Source organism: Cucumis melo, chromosome 7, assembly GCF_025177605.1.
Source record: "Cucumis melo cultivar AY chromosome 7, USDA_Cmelo_AY_1.0, whole genome shotgun sequence".
NCBI classification, from domain to species: domain Eukaryota; kingdom Viridiplantae; phylum Streptophyta; class Magnoliopsida; order Cucurbitales; family Cucurbitaceae; genus Cucumis; species Cucumis melo.
This window is the reverse complement of record NC_066863.1, coordinates 15,618,449-15,631,434: the sequence shown is the minus strand read 5'-3', so window position 1 is coordinate 15,631,434 and position 12,986 is coordinate 15,618,449. Positions and strand designations below refer to the sequence as shown.

The 12,986-nt window shown below is 35.9% G+C and overlaps 1 protein-coding gene and 1 long non-coding RNA gene across 6 annotated transcripts in view; both read right to left on the bottom strand.

Annotated features, from left to right (window-relative positions):
- The window catches only part of LOC103495760 (copper-transporting ATPase PAA1, chloroplastic), a 51,780-nt gene extending 39,632 nt beyond the window's left edge, over nucleotides 1-12,148 (bottom strand). For 2 of the 5 annotated variants that reach the window (XR_007822449.1, XM_051087618.1), the window contains exons 1-9: nucleotides 11,625-12,148; nucleotides 11,421-11,474; nucleotides 11,001-11,154; nucleotides 7,534-7,608; nucleotides 7,110-7,387; nucleotides 6,188-6,418; nucleotides 5,833-5,931; nucleotides 5,387-5,536; nucleotides 4,332-4,478 (exon numbers count right to left, since the gene is read on the bottom strand). Coding sequence is in view for 4 of the 5 variants with exons in the window: in XM_051087618.1 (XP_050943575.1) it covers nucleotides 4,332-4,478; nucleotides 5,387-5,536; nucleotides 5,833-5,931; nucleotides 6,188-6,418; nucleotides 7,110-7,387; nucleotides 7,534-7,608; nucleotides 11,001-11,154; nucleotides 11,421-11,474; nucleotides 11,625-12,053 (1,617 nt within the window). In the remaining variant the exon portion in view is untranslated. The other 3 variants (XM_017046290.2, XM_051087619.1, XM_051087620.1) reach the window with 3 other exon arrangements.
- LOC107991410 (uncharacterized) lies at nucleotides 105-4,156 on the bottom strand. The gene is made up of 2 exons (XR_001763417.2): nucleotides 3,052-4,156; nucleotides 105-2,620 (listed from the first exon to the last, which is right to left on the bottom strand). It is a non-coding gene; the product is annotated as an uncharacterized LOC107991410 (long non-coding RNA).
- Nucleotides 12,149-12,986: the final 838 nt, after the last annotated feature.

Sequence of the window (12,986 nt, the reverse complement as noted above, 5' to 3'; positions counted from 1 at the left end):
TTTTCTCATTTTGCTCTTAGTATAATACTCTTGTACTTTGAGCATTAGTTTCATTTATTATTAATAAAGAAGTTGATGGAACTCGGATTCCAACACAGATTCAATGAACAATAAGAACAATTCTTTTTTATTCTAGTTATGAAGAAAGAAATTACAATCTAAAGAAGAGATCGAATTGATAGGAATATCAATTCGATGAAGTACAAAAATTCTGTCAATATGCTGTCATCTTCTCTCAAAGATGAAACGGAATTCTAACTCACAAAATGCTAACTGATTTTCCCTCCCTTTTTTTTTTTCTATTTATATCCACCGACTTATCTCTCATTGTGGTCCCTCCTTAATACTTGCTATTCCTCTATACTTGCTATTCCTCTCTTCCCTTTTCTACTGTATTGAAGAATTATTGGTGGTCTAAATCCACCTTGTCCTTAAGGTGAAGTCAGGAAATGATTGCTGGAAATCATCATAATTCTTCTAGGTCCCTTCATGTCCTGGTAGTCCTTTCCAGCTGATCAAAACTTCCCATGCTCCTGCATCATTCTTCTTATAACCAAATATTTCTTCTGGTACTGCCTTCCATTCATAATTTTCAAACATATACAGACTATCTCCTGCACTTCAATGTGTTCTCCCAGCACTCTCTTCACTTGAGACACATGAAAAACAGTGTGGATTGTAGCCGAGGATGGCAATTCCAATTTATATGCTATGGGCTCAATTCTTTCAATGATTACCAAAGAATTTTCGAGATAACTTTTCATTTCTCCTCTTTCTCAACGACACTTGCTTATATGGACGAATCTTTAAGAAGACGATCTCCCCTACTTGAAACTCAACATGTCTTCTTTTGAGATCCGCATACTTCATTTTTTCTTGTGCCACTATAAGATGATCTTTTAGTGCACCCAAGGCAATATCCCTCTCCTTCAATTCTGCATCAAGGGTTGAATTCAGTGTTTCTCTATCTCCATAGTATATTAATGGGGGTGGTAAGCGACCATATACAGCTTGGAAAGGAGTTACTCCCAACGATCTATGATATGTAGTGTTATACCAATATTCTGCCCAATGTAGCCATCTTATTCATTCTTTGGTCTTTCCCGACAGAAGCAATGCAAATATATTTCAACCTCTCTGTTGACTACTCTTGTTTGCCCATCTGATTGGGGATAATATGCTGAACTTCTATTTAACCTTGTGCCAGCCAATCAAAATAATTCTTTCCACAAGTTACTCAAAAAGACCTTGTCTCTCTGAGACGATGGATTGAGGATATCCGTGCAGTCTCACCACTTCTTTTACAAACAGATCAGCTACTCTTTTAGCATTGTAGAGATGCTTTAAAGCCAGAAAATGAGCGCAGTTACTAAATTGGTCTACTACCACCAGAATTACATTAAACCCTGCTGCTTTAGGTAACCCTTCAATGAAATTCATTGATATATTGCTCCACACCCTGCTTGGTACTTCTAAAGGCAATAATAATCCAACAGAAGTTAAAGCAAGAGACTTGTTTCGTTGGCATACTAAGCACTCTTCACAATATTTTTTTACATCATGCTTCATGCCCTCCCGAAATAATTATCCATTTAATCTTTTATATGTTCGCAAAAATCCAGAACGGCCTCCAAAGACAGAATCATGATAAGTATGTAGTATAGTTGGAATCAAGGAAGAAGACTTGAAAATCACCAATCTTCCTTTGTATCTCAACATCTCATGCAGTAAATAGTTGCATACTTCCTCCTCCTTTTTCAATCTGGAGAGTGTTTCTCTTAATTGCTCATCCTTCTCCACTTCCTCTTTAATCACAGTTAGATCAATCAATGTTGGGGCAGTAAGGTTATATAGATGTATTGAAGATGGCACTAGTGACAAAGAATTAGCAACCTTATTTTCCAACTCCGGCTTGTAAACAACTTCAAAAGAATAGCCTAACAACTTAGCTATCCACTTTTGATGTTGTGGTTGAATTACCCTCTACTCCAACAAAAACTTCAACGAGCATTGGTTTGTTTTCACCACGAACTTCCTCCCTAACAAATAGGGTCTCCATCTTTGCACAGCTAGAACAACTGCCATCAATTCTCTCTGATAGACCGGTTTAGCTTGACCTCTCATTGTCAGAGTATGGCTATAGTATGCAATTGGTCTCTTACCCTGCACTAGTGTAGCTCTTACCGCGCACTAGGGTAGCGCATCGGTTTCAATCTCAAATGGTAGGCTAAAATCAGGTAAGGCTAATACTAGTAGTGTCATCATGACATTCTGCAACTTCAAAAAGGCTTCTTGAGCTTCTTCAGTCCATTTGAATGCTCCGAGCTTTAATAACTGCATTAAAGGAGCTGCTATTGTTCCATAATGTTGAACAAACCGTCTATAATATCCTATCAACCCCAGGAATCCTCTGACTTCCCTCACATTGGTAGGAATTGGCTACTTGACTGCCCTAATTTTCTCCAGGTCTACCTCCACGCCCCTTCCAGATATGATACGGCCTAAATACTCAACTCTGGAATGAGAAAAGCTGCACTTCTTTCTGATTGCATAAAGTTCACGCTTCCTCATAACTTTTAACACCATTTCCAGGTGCTGTAAATGCTCTTCCCAATTCCTGCTATATATCAATATATCGTCAAAGAATACTAAGACAAATTTCCTCAAGTACAGCCAAAATATAGTGATCATGAGGGATTGAAAAGTTGGAGGGGCATTAGTTAGTCCAAAAGGCATGACCAAAAATTCATAATGCCCTTCATGTTCTTTAGCTTATCCAACGAGTTCGTACGACTAAGCAACACTTGCCAAGAAAATACGACCATATGTTTATTTTATTTCTATATCCACGAGGCAACTATTAAAAGACAACAGCTCCAAAAATACAGTTGTCATTGTTAAAGGAAATAAGGGTTTATTGGGTTTATTCCTATTTAATATTTTTCATATTTGTAAATTTTCATTTATTAGTATTTTGGTCTCTATTTATTCAGCAATGTTATAGGTTATTATGTACGCTTTTGATTTATTCAAAATATTATATAAACTTACCATGGTATAATAGCTCTAGGGTTTTTTGACTCATTGAATTCTAGCCGCCACAGCCCTATCCAATCTCTGCCTCCATCAATCAATCGTCAACAGAGGCAGACCCATCGCCCATGAGGGTTTTTCTTTTCCTAATATTGTCATTCTCCGCCGCAACACTTCCCCAGTCAAAACCATGCATCAACCACCACCCGCCAATTGCCCCTATAGCCAATCTGTATAGATCCACGTTCGCCACCACTTCCTTGTCCCATCAACCATTCAGATCCGTCATCCATTTTCTCCTTGCCCAAATCCAATCGTCGACAGCCCATAGCCTTCGTTCAACCTGGATGTGTCATGGTCCAAACTTGTGTTGGTTGTTCATGACCCAATTTTGACGTGAGATGAGGGATTCTGCCCTTTGGTTAAAACCAGTTCAATCAGTTTGGTTTATTTAGTCATGTTCGGTTTAGCTAACGTAGTTTTGGTTCAGGTGGTTTGGTCCGGTTCTATTAAAAAAAAATTATGGGTCTTAGTTTTGTTTTCAAATCAATCGTTCATGGGTTTTGTTATAAATCTCTCTATAAGTATCTTTGTTCTTGTCCAAAAGTTCTTGGTTCATTCATCGTAGGTTTTGTTATAGATCTCTATATGAGGATATGTTTCTATCCTGAAAGTTCTTGGTTCCATTCTTCGTTGGTTTGTGTTTGTGTTTGTGTTTCTAGCCTCGAAGTTCTTGTTTTCGCTCTTCGTGGATTTTTTATTCTATCCTAGATCTATTGATTTGATTCAGAAGTTTTCTTCACAAACTCAAGTTGTTCGTCATTCTACCAGCTTAGGTTTGAGGGAGGGTGTTAAAGGAAATAAGGGTTTATTGGGTTTATTCCTATTTAATATTTTCCATATTTTTATTTTTCCTTTATTAGTATTTTAGCCACCATTTAGTCAAAAATGTAATAGGCTATCATGTACGTTTTTTATATGTTCAATATATTATATAAAATTATCCATCTTCATGATAGTAATCAATTTGTTTCTAACTGAATTTACCAAAATAGACCGTTAAGAAAATTCAATCACGAAATCCTATCTGTGTCTAGGATGGCCACTTTAGAACTAGTGCAAGAATTACTTGATTTTAACGTAGGAACATGTTATGAGTGCATAGTTCTAGAATGACCCCTCAGAAATGTCATTTTCACGTAGAAAATGTGCAGCCTTTTGTACATGTGTTTCTCTCCACAGTTCATATATTTGCATGCAAGGGTAACCGAGGTTTAAGCACATTTCAATCCTCATACCAAAACACTGCAAGAAAGCTGCAGAGCCAATGAAACTGAACTTCCATGGTGAAAAGCTGTAGGCAGAATTCGTGAGCCAAATTGACTCCAAAAAATAAAAGTTGCTGCAGAGAGCACCATTACTCCATAAGTGAAGTGCCCAGATACCTGGTGAAGTAAAAACGGACAGCATAAAAAATCAATTTCATGCAGAAAATCACAATAAGAAGCTATTAAATATGCTTGGAACTTCTCTTATAGGAAGAAAGATACAAAAGAGGCCTGATAAAATCTATCCAGACAAAATCTTGTGATAGATCAACTGGGAAAATCACAGAAAGTGCAAAGTATTACATTAAAAAGTAAGGCATTGTTTTTCTTAATCATAAACTTATAAAAAAGAGCTTGGATACACATTGATGAATCCTAAACAACGATCCTGGGCCCTAACCCCACAAGTTTGTACCATCCTGTTACAACCTTTCAGAAAGAAAAGAAAATGCACATGTCTTTAGAGGTTGCTCATTTGATTGATTCAACTGTTGTGGTTGTAAGGAATATATGATCAAACAACAAACGATGAAAACACAATAATTTATAACTTGTATTGGGAAAAAAATCAATATTGAAGAGGGTTTGTCTTTGTGTTGTACTCATCCTTGAGTGAGTTTAGTAACCAAAAGTTCTATGCAATGGCACATTAGTACTTGTTTCATAAATACATCTAGAAACTAATCTAGAACAATAGAATCAAAGGAATAGATAACACTGCAGCTGGAGACCTGCTCTCACCCTCACTTCCACTCCCAAACCTGCTCTCCCTCCAATCCACTCCAGTGCCGATGCCTTCACTAAACATCTCCCCGCCCCCCCCCCCCCCCCCCCCCATGGCTTGCATTAAAAACCTCCCAAGAACATATCTCATTCAGAAGAAAGATTCAAAACTTGACCTAGACAGGAAATCCATAAGAAAATAGGGGGGAGAGAAAGACCTAAATTCAGAGAACAATATCAGCCTACTTCATGCAATTTCAAAATAGAATTAGAAAAATAAATAAACAATTCAAAAGATAAACCTTGTCTGCCAACCGTTGAACAGGAGCTTCCCGGCTTTGAGCCTCTTCTACTAAACGAATAATATCTCCCATAGCAGAGTCACCTCCTTGGCGATGCACCTCAACTGTAAGAGTTCCATTAAGATTTATAGTTCCCGCTGCAACTTGGCTCTAGCACAGGGGAGGAAATAAAACTCTATGATAAATGAAACTAACATACTTTTTGTAGATTTCAAAAGTGCTTTACTTTAGAAAACAAAAAGTATGCCATAATGGTCAAATGCAATTTACTTATCCTATTATGCACGAAAGTTGTGTCCTCAACTTTCAATTAGACATTTGCAAAAGACACCACGTTCTTCAATACATGACCACTCTGCAACAAGATAGACTTATTGCTCGCCAATAAACATGCAAAACCAACATCAAAATGAGTTTATGATCCTTTGACCCAAAAAAAGAAGTACCCCAGGCAGCTTGGTAACAGGTAATGGCTCCCCAGTGAAACTAGACTCATCTACAATGCTTCTACCAGATTTCACAATTCCATCAGCAGGAATACGGTCCTGGAATCAAGAAAAAACAATGTAAAATTGGACAGTCAAACTGTAAAATGTTTTAACTGTATTATAGGTTCAACAGCTTTAAACTTAATTTGCTCAACACCTAAAGAAGAAAATTTGTTCTAATGTAATTTATTTAAATGAAGATTGGCACGGGATATAATAAACTAAAAGGAAGGACATATCTGTAAAAAGTAATTGGCAATAAAGTAGAGATATCAAGTAGAGGAGCTTTTCAAGACATATTCATTTTGCTAACCCCAGGAAGTACAATAACTTCATCTCCAACTGAAAGACTTGAACAAGGAATTTCAACTGTTGAACTCAATTCTGTACCACCATCAACAACTAGACGAGCTTTTGAGGGCAAAATACTAAGAAGTCCTGTCATATCACTTGCAGCTCTAATTTTAGCTCTCTGTTCAAGGTTCCTTCCTAACAGTACAAATGCTATTAACATAACTGGTTCCTCAAAGAAAGCCTTCCAACCCTGTCCAGAGAATAAATGTTATAGGTCAGGCATTTTATGTTGAGGATTGAAGAAAACGCATCAAATAGATCTTATGGTATGATAAGTGACAATAAATTGAGATTGGAAAATGTCTGTATCAGAAACTAGCTTAATAAAGCCAACCTGCCATCTATAGTGGATTTATTTATTATCATATTAACAACAGTACTAATGAGCCTAAACATAAATTTGCAGTAAGAAAGTTCAAAAAGATGTTAAGCTTTCAGTATCCCAACAGCCAACTGACATTGTTAACTCATTAACATACAAGATGGATGATAAAGTTCTACTAAAACAATTAAGCCCAACTCCCCACAAGCTCCCATACTGCCAAGGGTATGTCACATTCATGTTTATATTTTTCATCCTTGGACAGATTCAAGAAATTTATTACTAAATTCCTCCCCAAATTGTTTTCCAACAATTTCATCCAGTCTAAATTTTCTCAAGGATGGCATACTAGAAAAATCCTTCTATCCAAAGTACTCGAAGCTTGGTTTTGAATGTGGGCACAAAAGAATTGATTTTTTCTTAATATACATAAAAATAGAAAATAAAAAAGGAAACCAGCTGATAATTGAAATGGTTACAACTTGACTGCTACAGAAAATATAATGAATAAATAAGACTGTCTAAAACATGTGGATTCACTTATAGACATGTCACTTACAAGTTTTGGCATTAAGGCAGCCAATGAGCTGACACTAAAGGATGATAGAGCTCCTAGACCAACTAAAGTGTTCATATTTGGAGCTCCTTTGACAAGACTTTTCATACCATCGATAATAAGTTGACGACCAGGACCAAGTAATGTAAATAAGCACAATGATAGATGGAATTGAGTGGTATGACATGTATGGATCCATGAGGCCTTGGCACCAAAAAAATGAGAAATATGACCAAGAAGACACACAGCACACAGAGCCCAGGAGAAAACAAGATTCCGGCCTGAAAAAGAGTAAGGAAAGAGCAGCATCGGTCATAATATATAAATGAATAGCAGCATATCAGAGATTATTGGTAAACATAATATCCATCCAACAAAAAGAGAAAAAGTCTGGCAAAAGGACCAAAGCTGAGAACAAGATACTAACCACTTTCTCTTAAACGATTGCGCTTTTCTTCCATCTTCCTTTCAAAAACCATGAAGATGTTGTCTCTTCCAGACTCTGGACACATAAGAGAAGTTGTACTATCAAGCTATAGCAAACACGTAGAGCTTCTGAGGAATACGCACATCTAATATATCAAGCCCAGTAGCATTTTGGACGAGAGAAGCTAAAAATAGTTAAAACTTTAAATTCTAAAGTAGCCTTTATTCAAGTTTTTTCCACTGTGAAAGTATGCATGTGTGTACATGGGATGGGGGGGCATGTGATGCTTTACATCTTGAATGTCAGATAGAAACATTCAAATCTACTTCTTTGGAAACAAGTTCTTTTCAGATCTGCAAAAACCCCATGTGCATCAGTAAACGCTATATAAATAGAATAATACGACCTCCCCTCACTGATATGGATTGAACACGGTTGCTAACAAGCAGACCATAACAAAGCCTGTGCAATGATCCAGTAGATTTAAGAGGGCAAAGACCGGATGTAACTCAAATGAGAGAATTTTGTTAATGTTTCGAAGTCCATTTAGCAAAAGTAAACTAATATTAATCCTAATCCTAATTAATAAAAGAAACTTAATCCTAATCCTAAATAATAAAAGAAACTAACTTTAATCCTAATAAACCAAAGAAACTAATCCTAATCCTAATCCTAAACCTAATATATTAAGGATTTGACCATAATACCCTATTCCTACTACATCATTTCTATCCCTCCCAGAAAAACTTGTCCGCAAGTTTTAAAACGATAATTAAGGTAAAAATAAAAAAGTATGCTGGTTGAGTGGAGGCATCTTGGAACATCCAACATCAATAATATCGAATTAGGAGGGTTGTGGACATTTAAGATTAATTCAAAAAAAGGAAAATTTGTGAAAGAATCATGAAAACATCCACTTCGAATTGCTACTTTTTTTTCCTTCATTAATGCTTGCGTAAATTGCAATCCATCCAAGGTTAGGGTATCCCAAAATTCAACTTCATCTTTCCTTTTTGTGTGCAAAAACATCAAGTTTGGTACGTTTAGTTTCCTCTACAAAGCTGCCGACTTCATCTTCTTCATCCAAAGTAGGTAATTTGGTTGCTCCTCGTTTTTTGTTGTCAACGATTTTCACTTCAACGCTTAGAGTTCCAATAATGTTTTCTTCCGTGTTTGAAATTTTGGATGGGTTATCCTCCGATTTTTCCTCAATTGTTGACATCATTTTCTCTTTCAAATTAGGTTGCACAATCTCTAAATTGAAAATGTTCTCGTTGTTCTCATTCCCACAAGAAATTTCTTCTTCCTTGCGGTTTATACGGTAATATTCCCACTTCTTTGAGTTTATTTCTTCCTTATCTTCTTTACTCGGCTCATTTCCTTCAATTGTTGGCATACAGTTTTCATAGTATCTTCTTTGGTAAACTTGCCTTCTTGGTCATTTTTGGATTATTCGGTGGCAAATTTTGGACATGTTTTGGAGGAATTTGTTGCACATTCAAATCCTGTCTTTGTTGGAGGTAATTTGTGATTCTTGGTTGATTTTTTCTAATCGTAGTCGCGGTAAACCCATGTTGTTTTCTATTTGATGAACTGCCAAGGACATGGGTTCAAGTGAACAAAAGATACCATCAGTAGTGCTTTCGATTGACCGCAAGCGTCAGACCGATGTCTTTGATGATAGGACGATCATTTGCTCCACCTTTTTGAAAGTTGTCATAGGGTCATTGTTGGTACGCCTTCTTCCCACCATCAAGTCCGAGTTTCTTGGGGCTCTAATACCAATTTGATGTAACTCAAATGAGTGAATTTTATTAATGTTTTGAAGTTCTGAATAAAAGAAGATAACTCCTCTATTCATAGCAAAAGTAAACTAATTTGAATCCTAATCCTAATTAATAAAAGAAACTTAATTTAATCCTAAATAATAAAAGAAACTAATATTAATCCTAATAAACCAAAGAAACTAATCCTAATCCTAAACCTAATCCTAATAAATTAAGGATTTGACCATAAACCCTTATTCCTACTACATCAAGACCAAAGGAGCCTTTTTACAAATTGTTTTCTAAAATAAAATCTTCACTCATATTTCAAGGAATATATTAGTTTAGATACAAAATCTCCAATAATGTAAATATATGTACACATAACACACATTTTATTCAAGTCTAATTTTGACCTTATGGAATGGCCAAATGGGTAACCATACTCTATATCCTTGGCAATGAAAACCTAACTAAAGTGTCCAGAATAGCTCTCTCCATATGACTTCAAAACCACATGTGCTATAGCCCTCTAAACTTCACATCACCCTTGAATATTCGAGTCTGCTTGAACCTAATTAGTATCTCAGATAATTGTTAAAATTGAAGGACAACAATATGCAAGGTCACTTCCAAAGTGAAGATGTGAATTTGATTAAAGGGCTTTTCCCTTTTATAATAAAAATCTGAAGAAGATAGTACTGACAAAAAAATGGGAAGCAACAGCCTAAGACCTGGAGAGACCCCTCTCAAGAGAAATAACAAAGAACAGCCTTCCAGTCATGAAATATATTAAAGCCTCATGGTTTAAGAAAGAAGTTAAATTTTTCTTGGTGCCTACCAGATAAAAGTCTTTAAATTGAGTAAAAGAAAACAATATAAAAGTCTTCAAAACTTTGATAATCAACTTATTCTTTCTCACTAGTGGAAAAGCTTCGAGTGTTCTTGTATTTGGGATCAGGAAAAGAAGTATTCTATGTGATTATAACAACTTTTCACCTAGTGAACTTCTTTCTAGTATGTTGTGGTTTTTCTTCGGGTTTGGAATTTTCCGTGTTACTTTTTGTGTTTTCATTTTTATTACTTCTTTTTAACTTCTCTCCTATGGTAGTAGGACTAGGAGGAGGTTTTTCCCAACAAGTGGTATTAGAGATTAAGGCTCATAGTTTCTTGAATTTCTTAGAATGCTCTGTGGTTGTAGCATTGCCTGAACTTCCAAAAAGAATTCTTGGAAAGGATTGTGAAACTGTGAATAGCGTAAATTGTTCGCTATTTGTTGATTTGCTATGAGTGAAGCACATGTATCAAGCTTTATTGAGTCCAATAAAATTTGATCCAGAGAAATTGATGGAATCATCAACTTCGGCTTGTGGTAAAGTGAGGTTTTTCCTGACACTCGCATCGAGATACTATCATGAAACCAGAGATTGAGAGACCACGGGCTCCTTGAGCCTTATGGTGACAATGAGCCTGCGACCATTACAGCTATTCACATATAAAAGTTTTCTTGAAATTGATCGGATACAAATAGTAATGAACAATTTTAGTAGGCCTAAAGCAGTGATGGGATAACAACAAAAGCATAGAAAAGTGTGAAGGCATCCACAAAAACTAACAGTTATACAAGAGATCATGTAAACAACAATTAATATTAGCCATAAATGACAATATTGTTTAACATTATGATAGATGAGCTTTCACCTCGAAGACTAGATGCAAAACCACATCGTGTTAGATGACTGGCAAGTGTCTCTCCCAGCTGCTTCACCCTATGAGGTGAATCTTTCACCTCCGGTACTGGCCATATGACTGCAGTCTCCGTTGTGAGGTTCACACTAGCAGATGACACTTGTGGCTGTTTAGTGATTTTACAATAACATGAGCATTGGTTCATTCATCAAGAAAAACCATTTACTTAAAATTCCTTGCCGCGATTTAGTTTAACAAGTTCCTTGAACCAATTGGGAAGGGTTTCTAAACTTACTGGCTTTTGCTAACCTGGTTTCTACATTTAATTCATTCAATTAATTCATGTTTCTTTATTATTACCGAGCATAACAGAACAAAACAGAAATTATTGCCATAACTGAAGTCCGAGCAAAGAGAATTAGTAACTACAACCTGATTCTCTAGTATTCTCTTCACACTTGCTGCGCATCCCCCGCATGTCATTCCCTACGGATTTTTTTCTATGAGAAAAAAAATAAATTACAATAAAATTGAACAGAAGAAGGATCAGAAAAGAAAATATATGCATCCAAATCATCGTAGAATTCGGTAGAGATAAAAGACGAACGACACAAGAAAGCGATGCAAAATCCGTACTCCAACATCGAGTATAATAACGCTAGGCAACAGTGAAGAAATCTCCTCAGCACTACCAGAAACAAACTTATTGCCATATTCACCGCCCAGTCCACCATCTCCACCACGACCTCCCCCGCCACTATTCCCTCCAAGACCACCATTTCCGCCATCAGAAGCAAAAGATACAGAAGAGCTCGAAACACACCGCAAACGACGCCGCAACGAAGGCAAAACAACCTGAAGAGTCCTGAGCGAGGGTGAAATAGAAGAAGAAAGTCTAGTAGTTCGGTAGATGCCAAGATAACTGGAAATGCAGCTGAAACGGCAAGCTCGGTCACCGCCTTGAACACATCTTGGACGAACAACTTCGGAGAGTCTCGGATTGAAGGCTTTCGAGACGCAGCAAGTGGCTATGTTCCTCGTCGTGGCGGAGAAGAGGGAGTCCATCGGAGGAATTGGAGATGAATTGTGTACAGACTGAAGTATTTGCAGAAATAAGAGGAAGACCGATTGCGGTTAGGTAGCGTCTCTCTATTGGGTTATATTTCAAATAAATTGTGGATAAATGATTAATGATTATCTTTGGTCTTTTTTATTATTATTATTTATTATTACACCGTTCTTCCTCTTCCATGTTATATTTCTTTAATTCTCCCTTACCTTACATACATCTTTTGTTTAAACAATAAATTAAATACGAGTTGATTAGTCATTTATATTTTTATGTTAGGTTTTTTTATGACATGTGATATTCAACCAATTATTTAATGAGTCTCCAGATTTCTATCCAGTCTTCTATAAATTAAAAAATAATAATAATAATTTCTATCCAGGTTTTGACCACAAGTTTTGTATTAAACACCTCGGATTTAATATTTAATATTTTCGTTTACTGTTTTATGTTTCTTGTTCCATCTTTCTTGTTTCCGCTTTTTTTTTCTGGAACAAAAAAATGAAACTATGTTTGATAATTATTCTCATTTCATATTTTTTTTAAAAATGCATAAACATAAACTTGTTTAATAATCATTTTTTGTTTCTTGTGTTATTTTTTCTTTTTTGTTTCTTGTGTTATTTTTTCTAACATTTTTCTTTATTTTTTATTAGTTCAAATGTATTTTAATTATTTAAAATAATATATATGTCAGCCCTAACCCACATTGCATCTTTATTCATGTGTTGCGGGACGCAAACGTGACTCAAGCAGCTCTGGTGCCTCTAAGCGAAACACCAGAATGCTCAGACTTAAATATTTGAATCTTACACTTAACGATTATATTAAACTTGGACCTTTAAAACTACTAAATGATAAGAAAATCCACAACGCAAGATAAATAAATAGCTCCTTTATTAACTTAGCAACATGTTTTTCCTTACGTA